The sequence below is a fragment of the Xiphophorus hellerii genome, chromosome 7 (assembly GCF_003331165.1).
Source record: "Xiphophorus hellerii strain 12219 chromosome 7, Xiphophorus_hellerii-4.1, whole genome shotgun sequence".
Classification (NCBI taxonomy): domain Eukaryota; kingdom Metazoa; phylum Chordata; class Actinopteri; order Cyprinodontiformes; family Poeciliidae; genus Xiphophorus; species Xiphophorus hellerii.
The window spans coordinates 16,933,519-16,950,508 of record NC_045678.1 but is presented as its reverse complement, the minus strand read 5'-3'; the positions used below and the strand labels follow the sequence as shown (position 1 = coordinate 16,950,508).

General features: G+C 38.7%; 1 protein-coding gene across 2 annotated transcripts; it reads right to left on the bottom strand.

Annotated features, from left to right (window-relative positions):
• Positions 1-11,849: 11,849 nt before the first annotated feature.
• cdca7a (cell division cycle associated 7a) lies at positions 11,850-16,705 on the bottom strand. Of its 2 annotated transcripts, none has more exons than XM_032568737.1 (10): positions 16,574-16,705; positions 15,918-16,058; positions 15,720-15,842; positions 15,441-15,641; positions 14,618-14,698; positions 14,352-14,543; positions 14,141-14,269; positions 13,904-14,053; positions 13,691-13,827; positions 11,850-12,931 (listed from the first exon to the last, which is right to left on the bottom strand). In XM_032568737.1, exons 1-10 carry the CDS (start codon positions 16,592-16,594, stop codon positions 12,895-12,897), a joined length of 1,212 nt encoding a protein of 403 aa, XP_032424628.1. In that variant the 5' UTR covers positions 16,595-16,705; the 3' UTR covers positions 11,850-12,894. The 2 variants fall into 2 exon arrangements, with proteins under 2 accessions (XP_032424628.1, XP_032424629.1); XM_032568738.1 differs by having other exon boundaries at positions 15,918-16,055; positions 16,574-16,679.
• Between the last annotated feature and the right edge of the window lie 285 nt (positions 16,706-16,990).

Genomic DNA, 16,990 nt, shown 5'->3' with positions numbered 1-16,990 from the left:
ACATGTAATAAATGAAGATTCATGTTTTAAACCAAAAATAGTATTTTTTGCTCAAAATTTGACTGAAAATCATGAAGTACGCCAAACACACTCTCCACTGTGGCATTTGATGGTGGCAGTATCATGCTGTGGGAATGTTTTTCCTTTCAACTGAGAAAAACTTTGGGGAAAAACAGGCGGAGGCGAACAAAAGAAAAAACAACCCAAAACAAACAGCCTTTTATCTACAGTAAAATAGTTTGGATCAAAGCACATGTATGTATTAGAATGTCCTAGTTAAAGTAGAGACCAACGTTTAATTGAGAATCTGTGGCAAGACTTGAAAATTGATGACTGAGGTGGAGCTATTTTGCGAAGAAAAATGTACAGAAATTTCTTTAACACATCCTAAGACTTATATTTTTTTTATTTTAGGGCAACAAACTCTTAAAGGACAAATGAGTTGGGGGGTTGGGGGGGTGGAGTATTTTACATGTGAACCTGCTGATGAGTAGATTTAATCAGAGTGAGTAAAACACTCGGACTTAAATACCGGGATGCTTCTTAATAATAAAACGTCCAAACTGAGATTTTAAATGAACAAGGTGATTAAGAGCGACCGAGCTGGGCATTTATGAAGCAGGGCTGCATGTAATGAATGAAGATTCATGCTTTAGTCCCAAATTTGAATTTTTTGCACAAAATGTGCCCAAAGAAGGGAGCTGTTAATCACCTTACTGACAGGAGTAACTGCTTTCATTTAACCTTGACTGAAGATGGTGAATTCTGAAGCGTTTAATTGGATACATCATTTAACAGAATGAACAGAGCAAATTTTCACGTATTCAAAGGCTCAGATTGACAGACAGTGGCAGTAAGACCCACCACAATTAAAGCTGATCTGTATTCACTGGCCCTGTCACCCATCGCCATTAGTGATGTGACTGTTTGATCATCTCTGCAGAGAAACTTTGCTGAACTTCACCTTGTTTTGAAAGGAACAGACGTAGAATGAAAGACAAAGGTTCAGGAGGGCTCGGGAGGTGTAACAAACCACACACACACCTCTGGGCCCAAAGTTCCCCCTGACGCACCTTCAGTCCTGAAACTGGACATGACAGGACAAAAGAAAACAGTGAGATTCTCATGCCATTATGTTTATTATCTCCATCAGTGGCTTAATTGAAATGTTTCAAAATCAGAAGATGACAAACGTTGGAAGTAATGGCTTTGTCTCGATGCTCTCGGCAGACAATTGCCCCAGCGATGTGAGAAACTGTGTCAAGCGGCACTCAGTGAAATGTGCGGCAGACACTTAATTGTTTTCCTGCCTTTGACTTTGGAGAGAACAAATCCAATCTGCATGCCAGACATTTCCTCTGTGACTAAGCCTAACCAGCCAAAGCATGTTTGGTTAAGCAACAAGCCCCAGGGTTACATTTCAGATTTTGCAATTACACTTTTTGTTAATACACAAACTACATTGTGTTATTTAAATGAACATAGCTTTGGGAGGTTTCTGGTAACCAGATCCAGTGTTGAGTCTCTTAAAGTGGCTTCCCTCAGGGCCCTTTTGAGAGTGCTGGGGGAAATTCGGCAGAAAAATGAATTAAATTTTTGACTTACAATTGAAGAAGTTAAATTTTTAGGTCATTAACAAAACGTCTATATATTCTATGGTGGAAAATCAGCTTTCTGAGGCAGTTTAGAAAGCCCTTGTCATGTTTTCCTTAATATAAATATTTTGATTTGTATGAAATTTTTCATATGCTACCTGTAAGTATTTATATAAATTCAACTTTTTCACATTTATCCCATCACAACAACTAATATCAATGTATCTTATTGGGATTGTATGAGACAGGCAGACACAAACCTACTTAGACTCAAAATATGCACATTGTAGTGTTTATTCTGATATCCCTAAATGCAATCCATTCCCTGGTTGATAAGCAGAGTTTACTCATGTGTAATGTAATCTCAGTTTAGATCCAGCTGTCTGTGAAGGTCTCAGAGGTTTGTTAGAGAACATCAATGAACACAGAACATCATGAAGACCAAGAGACAAGGAGCAGAGGATATACCAAGGTGTGGTGATGTTTAAAACAGGGTCAGGTTATAAAACAATATCACAAACTTTGAACATTTAACAGAGCACCTTTCAGTCCGTGATTTCAAACTGGAGGGAATATGGTACATTTGTAGAAGGAGCCAAGAGCCCATTGTCAACTCTGGAGGAGCTGCAGATGTATAAACATCTGCACTTTGCAAATCTCTATGCATGAAGAAAGTTATTGTTGAAGAACAAAAGCTGTCTTGTTTGGAATTTGCAGCAAGTCATATAGGGGACACAGCAAACATGTAGAAGTGGATGCTCTGGTCAGCTGAGATCAAAACCAAACTGTTTGCTCTACATTCAGCTGAACACTGCGCATCACCATAAATTCACTGTTCCCTCCTGAAACTGGGCGGTGTTAGCATCATGCTATGGGCTGCTTCTGCAAGACTTAAGATTGAAGTGCTGGTATGGATTCATGCTCCAACATACCTGAATTAAATAAATAGCAAAAGACCAGATTTTTGCAAAACTTGGTGACATGCCAAAAAAATTCCAGTTCTAAATTCAAGCAAGAATATGTGACAAGACTATGCATTCTCTCCATCCAGTCTGACTGAGCTTGAGTTGTTTATCTATAGATGTGCAAAGATGGTAGATACGTTCACTAGATGACTCGCAACTGTAATTGCAGTGAAATGTGGTTTCTACAAACTCAGGAGAACTTACGTATACTTACGTATTATGTGCTGCTTTGTGATGGTCTATCAAATAAAATCCCAATAAAATCCATTAAAGCGAGGCTGCAGCGTGTCAGCATGAGAAAAAGTCGAAGGGGTTTGAATTCTTCTGCAAAGTGCTGCAACTGTTTATACAAATGCGAACATCAAACTCGGCAGCTTTATTTACTTCATGCCATCCTCATGGGAAAAATCCTCTCAAACTTTCAGCAACTGGGAGTGATAACAATGTCCCGCAGCTGGATTTGATCATCGCTGCCATTTTTCAAGCAGAAGAAAGGCATGTTAAAGGAAATGCAGATTGAGGAGACCAAGAGTCAGATCCTCTCGACTGTTGTTCGTTCTGCCACCACCACAATACAAACCATGTGTGCTGCTTTTAAGTGGTGAAAATAATCTCAAGATTACAGAGTGGTCCATGGTGCTAATTGTCTAAGAGCTGTTTTTGTTTTGCTCCCAATAATTCTCCCTTCAAGCACTCACCCAGAATGCCTTTTTTTACTAGATTTGGTCAAACTGTTAGCTTTGGAGATATTATCTGATGTCAAATGTAATGAGGGAATCATCATTTCAACATGTGCGGTGGAAACAGAGCCTCACACATGTTCTGCGGGACAGCTGTCGTAACAGATTTGAAATGTGAGGAATTTCAGACGAGAGGCTCTCAGCGCCGACTCGCTGATGTGTGTGCTGTTCTCATGCTCACTTAGGAAGGCGGCGGATTTATGACATGTGAAAAAACTTCAGTCATGAGGGAAACAAAATCAACTAAGTCTGGCTAGTCTATGCTGAATTATTTATTCTTGTTGGGTGAACACAAATCTAACACTATAAAAGGAAACTTTCAAAGAGAGATTTTTGTTTTATGCTCCTAAAGAGATCCATAGCTGCACAGGCTTTCTGAAGCTTTCTGAAATGCTTTTTTGACATAATCTTAATTTTTCTTTTCTTAAAAAATATAAAAGTTGAGGACAAAAGAAGTGTCAAGTCCAAGATGCCATTTACAGCAACTGATGATGAAGAAATGAAACCTGACAGAGATGTCGCCCTCCATCTCATCATCTACTGTGTCAAGTTTCCGCCTCTCTGAGAATCACTTTTTTGTGCAAAACACTGTTTTGTCAGTCAAACTGTTTTCTTAGGTATTTTTCATAGATTCAGTTGAAGCACTGGGGCTCAGCCATGTCTTTGTAAAAAGCATGTCTGAATGTCTGAAGATCTAATTTAAATTAGTTTGCCTAAAATCTATTTTTATCAGTTGACAGGAAGACACTGCTTCGTCATTTGAGATATGGAGTCATTTTGTGCATAAATATCACATACAGTAAGTGTAACTAACAAATGTTCCTCTCAAAAAGTTCATGAAATGGGATAATAATTAATGAAAAGAGGCCAAAACACAACCAAGCACCACTTCTTGCAACAACATAAAAACAGTTACAAGAATGTCTGACTGGGAAAACAACAAATAATTGAGATTTTAACTTACTCTAATGTGTGGGTTTGCCTCAGTTTAAGGTTTGTCTCAAAATATGTGATCAGTCTAGAATAACCGTCCATCTTCAACACGTCTGCATAGGTTTTTATCTATATTTAAAGTGGTCCTTTTACCAAAACTGCAAAAATGAACTTTCTTTTTCATTTTTTATGTATTAACAAATTGAATCACATTGAACAAAGGTTTCATAAATCTCAAACTGTTTTATAAAAAAAAAATCTCTACTGAATGTAGACCAATTTATCTTTGGTCTCATTGTATAGATTTAGAACTGAAAATAGTCCAATATAGTGAAAGAAAACTTTTTTCCCATACCTTGTTGAAATGGCTCCCTTGGCAGTGAGAAACATCACTCATATCAAAAGCCACCCAATAACTGTTGAAAAGGTCAGAATAATCATTATTTAATCACATCAATTTTGTCCTATTTTAACCTGTTTGGAGGAATTTATCAAGGCTCAAACATGAAACAACCAAACTATTCTTGGCAAAAGATTAATTTCATTTCACAGACTTATTTTAAACAAATGAATCTATGCTTAATATATTAAAGCAAAGGAAAGGCTTATCTCAGTTAAAATAAAATTAATAAGAATTCATTTTAAAAAGACTTCAGTTAACCTAACCAATATATTTTAAACATAACTGCTTTATCATGAAAGAAACCCGTATAATACTGTGTGAGAGAATGTTTTTGCATATTTGGCGTACATTTAACCAGTTTTTTTTTTTTTTAAATGAAGCTTTAATGGATAAGTGTTCCGATTTAATTTGCTTTTAAATTGATGCAGCATCGTGTTCCTCATAGTTTTTAACCAAAAAAGCCATTTTTCACATTCGTATATGTTTACCTTATGAATAAGCGTATGTATTTCCGTGTGACTGCAGCCTTGTCAGTCATGACAGCCTTGTCAGTTTGCACAAATGTCAAGAGGAAATCTCAGCACTGTGTTTCACACTGTGTTAAAGCTGGGCTTTTAGGAGGTGTAGAACACATCTATGTGAGGAAGAAAATATAAGAAATACAAGCAACAAATAGTGGGCATTTCTTGAAATCCAGTTTGCTGCATCTTAATTAAATCCAGGATCAAACAAGTTTCGCTCAAACTTTTCACAACAGTTCAGCATCACATTGTCGCTTGTCAACCAAAAGACTCTCATACACCTATACTGTTAGTAGAAGGAAAAAGGTGAAGAAGGGTGGAAATGGTCGAGTTGGGTGGAGGGGTGTGCTGCCACAGCAAACCAACACCATCCATTTATTTACCTCCAGACAGCCTCCCTCTGCTCTCCCTGCGATCCAGCGGAGGCCGTCACTTCTGTGGAGTTAATGGCGATGCAGGGCATAGCAGCGTGCATAGGCACTTTCATGACTGATATTGTTAGGTTTAAGGCTATAATATTAAACAAATGGTCCATTCTAAAGGGAGGCCCACCGGCGACTCTGAAATTCCTCGCTGTGAGACAAAAAGCGACTGTCGAAGCACCACTCAGGCACAAAAAGTAAGTGAAAATACTGCTGCAGGAAAACAGAACGGCTACCTTTTGAATAAAGGTATGTGATTGTGAACTGACCTTTGTCTGTTGCAGGACTTTTATAACCGTTGCTGAATTAACTGCCCAATCTAACTTTCTCCATTTTTACATTGTTTTATTCTTTCTGAATCCATCCAGAAGAACCGACTGCACAAAATAAGGTTTGATCAGTGGGGTTTTTGCTCCTTATTTGATTTTGACAGAGTCACTCTGTGCGTCCAGCAGCTTGTGTCCGTTTGCCCGCAGCCTCGGCTTCATGACCTGCAATGAATCCTGTGTTGTAGGCTCTGAAGGAGAGAGTTAATGAAGTAAAAATTAATGAAGCAGATGAGTAGCACCATCTCAAGGCTGCTCGGAGCTCCTCCATGCCTCATTTATAATGCATGATCTCAATAAAATCAATCCAGTGTACCAGCTCTTCCACTTTAAGAAAAGATTTACAGATCAGAGCTCTGGTCTTATTCATCCCCTAAAAGTAGATTGCACAAGCTTCAGGGCTCTGCACCCAGTGTTGCTGCTGGACAACATTTTGCTCCAATATTTAATTTAATCCCTGAATATTTAGCTCTGAACCCTGAAATTAAAGCAAGAAAAAAACTCTCTTGTGTTCTTTTAAGCTGTAAAATATTGTATGTCTGTTAAATACGTAATAGTTCAAGCATTCGTTTTACTTTTTCCTAAACACTAAAGACTTGTTGAAAGTTGAGAGACTAAAAAGACGAGCAGGTTACCTGTATTAGAGCGCCCCCGTCAGGTAATCAGGAGAACTCGTTATCTCAATATCAGCCTCTTAAGCATGCCTTGAACGAGAGAATAGGAGCATAATTTAGGAGACATGGATATATTTCTACATTTTTTTTAATAACATCTTTTATTTGGAAAATGTTTGTTTATACTTGACTGAATTTCTGTAACATCTTTTTTGTTTTAGTTTTAGTTGCTAACTTAAAAGTGAAAACATGTCTCTAAAAAATTACTTCTTTAAATGTTATTATTATTATTATTACATATTTTGAATATATTCATTATGTATTCTGAATGTGTTTTCTCTGTTTGTCCTTCCAGATTTCCTGCCATCCTGGGATTCATCTGAAATATTGCGATCAGCAGTATTCCCAAGCAGGTTATGGTTATTATATCCACAATTAAAGTTTAACATGTCTCCAAACGTGTGACTTCTCTACAGAATAAGCAGCCGATGTTGTTTCAGACAAACCCACAGAGGCTTTTGGACGTGCACACGACGAACTAAATTGCCAAGTTCAGCTGCCTGATGTGCCGAGCCCTCCACCTCTTGCGAACAATTCTGTATTTATAATGTCATCTTATCACGCTCCCCTTGAAGGCAGCAGCAAGTGCACTTATGCCTTTCTTTGTTAGGGTGAGTTGGCAATTTCCTGCGAGATGGAGCAACTGCAGGCAGCCCTTTTCTTTGATAATGTCCCTGACACCTGGACCAAACTGCTGTTTCCATCACTTTCCTGGCTGTTCCAGCCGGGAAAGGAACATGTCATAAGCCTCCTGCCACCCAGAGTCACTCACTATGCATTTAGCAGCACTTTTCTCACTGTACTTCACAGGAAGTAGAGGTCAGAACCAGTGGGGGAGACTTTATGTGGAAAGTCTTCATGATGAGCCGCATCAAAAATAGAAACAGTCTGTCTTTTCCCCTCTGAAATGTTTGCGCCTATTGTATTTGTCCAAGCATTATGGTGTGTTCAGGATAATAGAGTAGCTTTAATATAGTCCACATTATTGTACCATGTAAAGCTGGTTATTAAGCAGCAAGCCTGAACAAGTGTTTATTACAGAGGCCTGACAGATTGATTCTAAATTATAATTAATCAGTTGATTTTGACCCACAGATTGTGATTGTGCCATGTGAGTTTCATTTATTCAGCTTTTCTTCTGGCTCCGCTACAATCACCGTAGACCTGCAGGACTCTCAAGCAAATTAACAGTGTTCACGCTACCCTGCAGCCATAATGAAAATATCAGTCAATCAAAACCCATATTATGCTGTGAAATCCTACCACATATCTCCAGACCTGCATGCACATAAATCTGCAGCCTGTTTTAGCTCCATGGCCTGCAGAATGTCAGTAAAACAATGTTTTAAAAGCCTCTGTTGAGGGAATATGTATGTTTAGGTACAATATGGTGCCATATTTAGATGTGACACGTCCAGGTGTTGGGTCAAGCTGGAACGTGAGGTCCCATCTGCAGGTCTGGTTGTGAACATCTGTGAACTGGACAGCCTCAGCCAGGATCTCCGTATCGCTGCTCGCCGCGCCGTGCTACTCAGGGCACTTCAACCCCCAGACCCTCCTCACAGGTACCCCGCAGCCCACCACCGCGCGCTACTCATTTACTGCTACACTGGTTTTCATAATTAGCACCGCAAGGCCTCATTAAATCTGCTCTAATGAATAAATATTGTATTTCATAGCCTGATTACCAGATCAGCTCAATGCTCGAGCGTTGTAAACAATTACTTCCCTAAATATTCATCACCCCAAAGTGGATGATCATTGATATTTAATACAGGACCAGTATTCTCAAGTGCATCTTTATTATACTAATAATAGTTTTTGAAATGCCCCTTTTGGAAGGAAATGCATAAGAAAAAGAGGTGACATTATCATTTAACATATATATATATTGACTAAAAATATGCATATTTAAGATTCAACTGATTGGTAATTACTAAATCATCTAATATTTGATTAGAAATGACAGAAAACTCTACATTTGTGAATGTAATTTTACAAACATTCAAAGCCAAAGGGAATATTTGCACTTTTTCTGATATTCTGATTGCTAATGAAAAATTTTCATTCACTATTCTTCCTGCTTGGAAGATTAGTAAATTTTAGTCAAATACATTCTTAGAGTAAGATAAAGACAGCGATAATAACATAGAACTAAACCTATAGACAGCCCCCTCCCCTAATAAATCACTGTTTAAAAATTTATTGGCACACGTATTAGGGAGCCTTCTGTGTTCATCTGCATGTTTTCCACTCTCTATTTACAAATAGCTGAATCTAATCCAATGTATTTATTTATTTACTTATTTATTTAGTCATTTATTTCATTATTTTAAAGTTGCATAAAAACAAATGCACCCTTTACCGCAGATGCTGCGGTAATGGCCAAGCTAAAGTAATATAAAAGAATCATAGACAAAAGACCAAGTAAAAAATGTATACAACTATGCAAAAAAAAAAATCTAGAGTGACTAAAAGAGATTCATAAAGAAAATTGAGAAACAATATGACCATGTGTAACAATGAATACTTGAGAAAAGGCAACTAGGAAACTATCACAAAGTGGTACACATCATGTGAAAAGATAACAGAGAATGGATCGCTGTATGCAGGTAAACACGCTGGGTCAATAGATTTATGCTTGCATTTGGAGTGGCGTCTGCATATGTGAACTTGGTAACAATAATATGAATTGTGCAGCTCTGCTGAAGGTTTATCACATCTATTGTCAGTGTTCTGCATGACTAACATCAGGCAGCTTTAGTTCTCCTGCTGTCTTCATTTCTGCTAAACAAATGGCAGCATCTGTTGAGCAGGAAAACCTGAGGGCTGTGATGATGATGATGATGATGATGATGATGATGATGATGATGATGATGATGATGATGATAATAATAACAATAATAATAATAAACAGATGGGCCATAATGTGAGCTGTAAACATAACACTAAATTTGAAAGTCATTGCTCAAGAAAACCATGAGCAGAAATCATTACAAGAATCCATATTCTGTCATCAGTGACTTTAAACTTACGGATATTCACAGAACAACTAAGGATTTAATTATTTAAATGTTAGTAAAAGTATAATCCTTCCTAGTAAGTTCTTCTCAGTTTTTATTGGCTGTTGTAACCATCCATTTCCTGTACCTACTAAGTCCTTTTCAGGGTCACAGGGCAGAATTAGAGCTGGACTTTGGACCAGAGGTGGCTGGTCCATCACAGAACCAACAGACACACCTGAGGAAATTAGAGTTACTGGTTAACCTAACACCAATTTCCTTAAACACTGAGAGGAAGCTGGAGCGCCTGCAAAATTCAATCACTGTGAACACCCAAGAAGAATGAACATGAAAAGTTTCTTATAAAACCGGCGAAATGCTGTACTACTGTTTTTCCAAAAAGCTGAATCTTCATAAAAGTGTTACAGGTAGCTGTGAGGTATTTGTGTAATGAAACGTGAATCCCTAATTTTACTGCAGTGCTGCTAAATCTGCAATGTAAATGAGTCAATCTTTGATTACACAAATACTCATCTTCTGACATGTTTCCAGTTTGTCAGAAAGCTACTTTATTTACTTGTCCTAAAGCTTCACATCTGATTTTTGTGTCAAAAAAGATTTTTTGATAAATTTCAGTGATACAAATTTTCAAAATATACTCCAATATGAGTCTGTTACATTGTTATGGAGGAATTGTACCCCATTCCTCTGTACAGGACTGAATCAGTTCATTGAGATTTGAGGGCATTTCTTCTTTGCTTAACTTTCCTAAGATCCCACCACAGCAATTCGATCAGGTTGAGGCCTGGACTTTGACTGGGCCATTGGAATATGTAAGGGACTGCACAAACCAGCCAGAAAAACAAGACAACATTCCAAAAATATATTCTTAAGCTATGTACAAAAATCAACTAAAATATTTTTCAAAAATTAAAAGTTGGGTCCATAACATAGGTCAACACAACAACAGTAGCAACATAGTAAACTCAAGCCGAACTGATCTCACGGGGAAACTTAAATACAGGCTGATCAGACCATTGTTGACACAACAGGAGACATACCAACTGAAAACTAACCAACAAAAAATACAAACACAGGTCAGAATAGCACTAATTAGTAAAAAAAAATAAAAATAAAAAAAATAAAAAAGAAAGAAAAAATTATTTATTGAGTCAGGATTATCAGGTCAAAGTAGCAGATAAACTGAACAAATAATAAGCCGTTCATCCTCCCAGCCCTTACAGACAGATGGTGGTATGACCCACTTCAGTGATTCTGCTATTTAAGGAAAACAGCTGTGACTCTTTACCTTCAATCCTCTACCGATCTCATTGGCTCTTTGTGTTCTCTTATGAATAATTTTTCTCACTGTAAAGTGGCAGACTTCAAACTGTTTGAAAATGACCTTACCACCCTACACAGATTGACGGAGAACACTAGTTGCAACTAAAAGGCATTGCTGATGTGCTTCCATTAGGGCTGTTGTAAAAGAATATTTCTCTCTCCCTGAAACGTGATGCACGCAGTTCACACGGCAGAAATTCAACGCCATGCTGCTGCCAGCACGTAGGGACAACGCTGCCCACCACAAATAAAGACCCTGGCGGAACACAGGCTAAATAATAAAACATAATTTAACGAAGCTTTGAGGCACACACATTTTCCCCAAGGAATTTTAATAATTGAGGTATTCGAATCATTCAGACTTAGTTTCCTTCCTTGTCCACACAGACCTGCCTGCTATCTTTCTGCATACTCATTTTTTCACTTTCACAGCTTGTAGACTGTAGCTCTCTCAATTGAAGTTTTGGGTCTTTTTTCTGCCTCTATGCATGCTTAAGGTCTTACAAAAATAATTCTAGTGCCTAATACAGATCAGATCATTTTTAATATAAATAAAGTAACTGAATGGGAGGTGAAATTTTTTTTCCTTATCATTTTTATTAAAGTGCAAAAATGTGGCTTTTCGTTTGTTTTTAAACACACCCAATACGGATTTCAGTTGCACCCTTAATGCAGCGCTGAGCTGATGTAAAAGGTGATTATCGGACCCACTCAGGCTTGTGCATGTGACAGCCTACCTCGCTGCTCGAGTGTTTGTAGGACATTGGTTCTGTTCAAATTTACTGTGAAGGAGTGAAGGTTTCACCAGCTGTCCCTCAGTAACATTAGGAAGCCTCATGGTTTCATGTCTTTAGTCACTGGATTTTCTTCGTCTTTCAATAACAGTAATTACAGCTGCCACTGTTACAGAGAAGACCACTGACATGATTCTGCACCGATTAACGCTTTATTGAACATGTACATAAAACACAATGAACCCGAATCACATTTCCTTTGTGTTTGGCACACAGAGCCAGCAGTATAACAACCTCCACCTGCAATTACAGCAAAAGATAAAAAAAAAATATCTAACCGATCAGATTTTTGCAACAGCATCGTACGATTAAGTATCCTCAACCACAGGTCAAACCAAGAACATTTCAACAATGAACAGCACCAAAGGTTAATTTTATGTCATTTCATTTAGCGGATCAGAGCTGTGAGCGGAAAACGCAGGCTATAACTCTGCTGCCACTTCAGTGGCACCTTCAGCCATTTCTGCTCAACAATTGAACGGCAGAAAATGAGCCACGGAGGCTGGTGCAGAGCGAGAACGTGCTTTAACAGGGGAAAGTGATTTACAGGTATGAGATTCCCATTAGAGTGTGCTAATTGTTTCCACACCATTAGTGACAGTTATCTAATGAAGGATATTTAACCAGGCGCTGCAGTTTATCACAGCTCCTCACGGTTTAGAGGAGGAAGGCAGTGGACCTCGCTCTATATGCCCTTTTTTCAACCTACAGCAGGAGGATCACTGGGCCACTTCTAGAACACAACAGGCAGGAAGGCTTTCTTTGATTTCCAGCAAGCAAATATAAGCGGAACTTGTAAAAACACAAGCATTAATGTGAAGCGAAGGAAAGGGCTACTTTGATTTAACAGCATTTTAAAAAAAATACATTTAAAACAATGTACAGTACAAGTGGATCAGTCCAAAGGCAATGCTAACATCACAGGACTATTGCATTTGATCACAGATAAGACTGCAGATGGTGTACTGGGCAATTTTTTGCTCAGTTTTAGCTTACAGTCTTAGTCTGGGGTTTAAAATCTTTAACTTTATAAGTCTGAGAACAACTTTTGATCAAAAACCTGAACAGAAATAATTAGCATTGAGAGTTTCAATGCTTCACACTCCGAGCCATATAAACTGGTCAAGAAGAGCGTCAGTCTTCAAGGGTATCTGCAGGAGATTCTCATTCGCTTTTCACTTGCTGCTTTCTTCCTCCAGCTCCTTTTTCAAGCTGCAGAAAACATAAATAATAAATGAACTCAAGTTTTTGATATACATTAAAAAAAAAAATACTAGTGACCTTAAGGTCAGGGTAGATGATTTTTAGTTCAAATGGCTAGTCAGTCAGTCTTTCAAAGTAAGTGCAATATACATAATGTAGTTGCTACCAGGTTGCCTTGGCAACTCTCTTTGATTTAGAAGCTGTCACTGAGAAAGAAAACTCAAAACTAACAATTTTTGGGAGATTTGTAGAAATTATGTAAGAGATTTCCAGAACTATTTAGAAGAAGACTACTGTCTATGATATGTCTGCTGTTCATTCAGGCTACAAAAAAGCGAGAGAGAGCAAGACTTTCAACAAATAACAGGAAGGTTGAATGTATTTACAGTAAAATTGATCGCCTATATACCTTTCAACTGCGGTCTATCAGAGAAGATAATAAATCTGTATGTTTTTAGTAGTGAAATTGACTTGAAAATTACAATGAAAGTGACAGTAAAAGTATTCAAAATTCCTCTGTCTCACTGCCTGGAAATTGGTCCAGACTAGCCAGTTTAGATTAGCTGCATTGACAGTAAATATCAATGCACATAATGGATTGATATTAGATTTTAAAGAGGCAAAATGTTTAAAATGGGACATCTGTAATCCTTTTGTGTTTTAACAAAGTGAAAAGTTGTTTTACAACAATGGTTCTCCAGTTATCAAAGCTTAAAAAACAATTGACAATAAACCCTATATTGGGGTATCTCTTAAAGGCATCCTCACCTTTTCAGGTAGGCGTGCACATTATCAAAGCCATGGTATTTAGCAAGATAGACCAACACTCCAGTGGCACAGCGGCCTTCTCTGGCCCGACAGAAGCTGCAGTTACAGATCCCTCTGCACGGCGGACACCACCACTCCTAACGAGCAAACGATTTATTAGTCAACACATGCATTACGAACGGTCATCACAGTGCTAAATGACTTGGTACTTACTGGATTCAGCAGAGCATCTCGAACCTCCTCTCCGTATCGGTTACGGAGGCACGGGCCGCAGAACTGACCTCTCACCCCAAAACACTCAGGATTACGGCAGTTGGTTTTGGTATCGGTCGTCTTCTGGCGGCACTGGTGGCAGGTGGAGCCCTGAAAACAGAATAAATTGATAATATTTCAGTCACACAGCTGCACCAGCGCTGACTTTGATCAGAGGTTCAATGATGCGGGACTCACAGTGGAGCTGTTGTAGACTTTCTCTCGGACGTTGTTGCAGATTCTCTGCAACTCCAACTCGGTAATTTCCTCCACAGGCCGCACCACATGAGGGAGGGTCCGCTGCCTGTTACAGCAAAAGCGACGTGGCTGCGCAGGAAAACATTGTCATTACGAGACTATTAAAGCAAAGAAGACGGGGTGATTCAGTGGTGTTTATGATTAGACTTACAGGTTCGTCATCTTCCTCGTAGTCGGGGTTTTTGCGAACCAGACTGAATTTATCCTCGGTGTCTTCTTCAGGAGGCGGGCTGGGAGGTCCGTCCACTTGCGAGCGGGACCGCGTACGGGGAGGGAGCAGCCGCTCTGGGGCTCGCCGTACACCCCATGGTTTTCTAGGTGACCTCTGAGGCGCCTGTCTCAGCTGAAAGTAGAAAATATTAGTCCATGCCGACAAGTACATTTGTAACTCAGCAAATTAATTATAAGTCATATTACTGTGGTCAAAGCTGACTTTGCCATCCGTTTCCCTGGAAGGAGTCCAGGCACTTTGTTCAGTTCTGCTAAGAGCTTTGCAAGCTGAAAATAATAAATAAAACATAATTAACATGTATCAAGAAAATCTCTTGGTGTCCTTTTGGAGAAGTAACAAGAAATGGTGAGGTGATCAGAATCTGCCAATTTACAACTTTATTAGCTCTGACTGGTGGTCTGACCACAACTTTCTAAGATCAGATTAGAGAAAGAGCAACAAAGTTGTACTGAAGAGTACAACTTCAGCAAGTGTAACTCATTGTTAGCCACTTCCAGCAGTAATAAGGCTTGAAAAATGAAATCTATATGACGTGTTGAGAGATGTCTGTGGTTCATTCGGGCTGCAGAAGAGAGAGCAAGACTTTCAGCAGATAACAGGAAGGCTAACCATAATAATGTTCAGGCCTTCTGAGTATACAACATGCTGGATTTGAAAATGTTGGCACCCTTTTGGAGATCTCAGATTTAATTAATTATCAATATTCTTTAGGGAATACGCGTGGAGATAGGTTTTATTATCGATAATTCCTAACATAAGGTTTTAAAGATAGGTTCAAATCATTATTACTTTTTTTTCCTTTAGCAAAACTTTGAGAGTTATTCCTCTCTCACACCTGGTGTGTTATTTACTCTATTGCAAATACACTTCATTTTAGTTCCGTAACAGAAATCTTAATTTGTTAAAATTGGAATTGGCAGGTCAGGGCTTTACAAAAACTGGTAGAAATTCTGATCAGTGCACCTCTGGCTACAATAATTACTGTGACCTAAAAGAAACAGATCATACCATTTCTTTGTTCTCCTTAATATTCAGAGCCCTTTTAACCATGAAGTTCTCCTCTTCCTCGGAGTCAGAGTCCTGCACTTTAGGCTGTGGCAGCGGTTCAGATGCAGGTCTCTTCTTGCCCGTCTTCTTGGTGGGGAACGCCATGGCGACTTTCAGGACATTTGACCTGCGGCCAAGTTTTGGAGCCTCACGGCCGACTTTCTAAAAGAAAAAAATATTTATAGCCAACAGAAACCTAAGAGTTTTATTGACCAGTTTTAAAATTTCTGCATTACTTACCATTGCTTTAATCTGCTTGCTGATCACATTCTCCTCAAACCCGCTGCATGTGTCTTCCTCTGACGTTGCCTCGAACACCTTTGGTTTCTGTGCGGTTCTCCTCGTCTGTTTCAAGCTCCTCCTCTAAAGTCAGAGAAAAGCATAAGCTGCAACGATCGCAACCACAGTTTGCAGCCAGATGTTAAAGATTGCATTTACCGTATTCGCAAAACCTCCATCAGAACCGAAGCTGTCGCAGCTGTCATCAGAAGAAGAGGACGAGGTCTCCATGGGGACCAGCGGGACACTACGGAAGCTCCTCAGGCTCATCCTGGTTGATGGAGTCTGGGCAGCCAGCTTCTTTAAGAAACAACATGAAACAACCATGCAGTCAGATGGGCTTCTGTATTTCACTCAGTAACTCCTCAATATGGGTGAGAGACTGTAAAACAAAAACTTAACATGCAAGTATTGTTAGACACTTATAACTTAATTAGATATCTTCACAACTATAAATCAGATGCATTACAACCATCGTTGGATCATGTAGTAAATGCAACGATGCAGTGTGTAACTAATAAAATCGTGAGCAAATATAGCAGAATATAAAATGGGTCGTTTGAAGTTTGTAGGACACACCCCTGAGCACAGAGTTCAAACTAAACCAGATGATCATCAAAATTAAATGACATTCTTAGTCATAAATAATGCAAAAAAAATGTTAACGTATAAATAGTTTTAATACTTTAGAAAAGTTAGTCTAAAATAGCGGAAAGTTAATGTCAAATCTAATTCTGCTGATGATGTTTTTTTTTTTTTTTGTTCAAGTATATGAAAGTAAAAAAAGATGATTAAAAATGAAAACGCAATATTACCTTGGAGCGAGTCAGAGGCATTTCTCTTTCTTTTCGAAGCGGTTTGACTGTGTGATAAGAAAGCTCGCCGTGCAGCAGCTCTACAGGGAACAATGCAGGAGCTGCAGCTGCTTGCAGTCAGACTCTGTTCATTTCCCGCGCCACCGGAAGGTCCTGGAAGCTGCATATAAACATCCTGCGGGCCTTTAACTGCATTAATAAACAGATTGGTTAAAATGCAACGATAATCATAGCTTAGAGTTCAGTTTTTATTCTTTACTTGAGTCCAGCGTGTATTTGAATTTTGACACATTTCTGATTAATACATTAATGCGAGGTTAGTTATGCACCTTCCATGTTCTTGGCAGTGGCGCGAACATTTCGTTGCTTAATTTGCATACAAGGCGCGTAAAATGTTGTGAACGATCCAAGATGTTA

What these genes read in the sequence shown, in the direction of transcription:
- cdca7a (XM_032568737.1), bottom strand. Translation starts at nt 16,594, where the DNA reads ATGCCTCTGACTCGCTCCAAG. An exon ending in ATGGAGGTTTTGCGAATACG is followed by an intron (nt 15,843 to 15,917) that starts GTAAATGCAATC and finishes CTCTGACTTTAG; the next exon opens with AGGAGGAGCTTGAAACAGAC. An exon ending in GAGATGCTCTGCTGAATCCA is followed by an intron (nt 13,828 to 13,903) that starts GTAAGTACCAAG and finishes TTTGCTCGTTAG; the next exon opens with GAGTGGTGGTGTCCGCCGTG.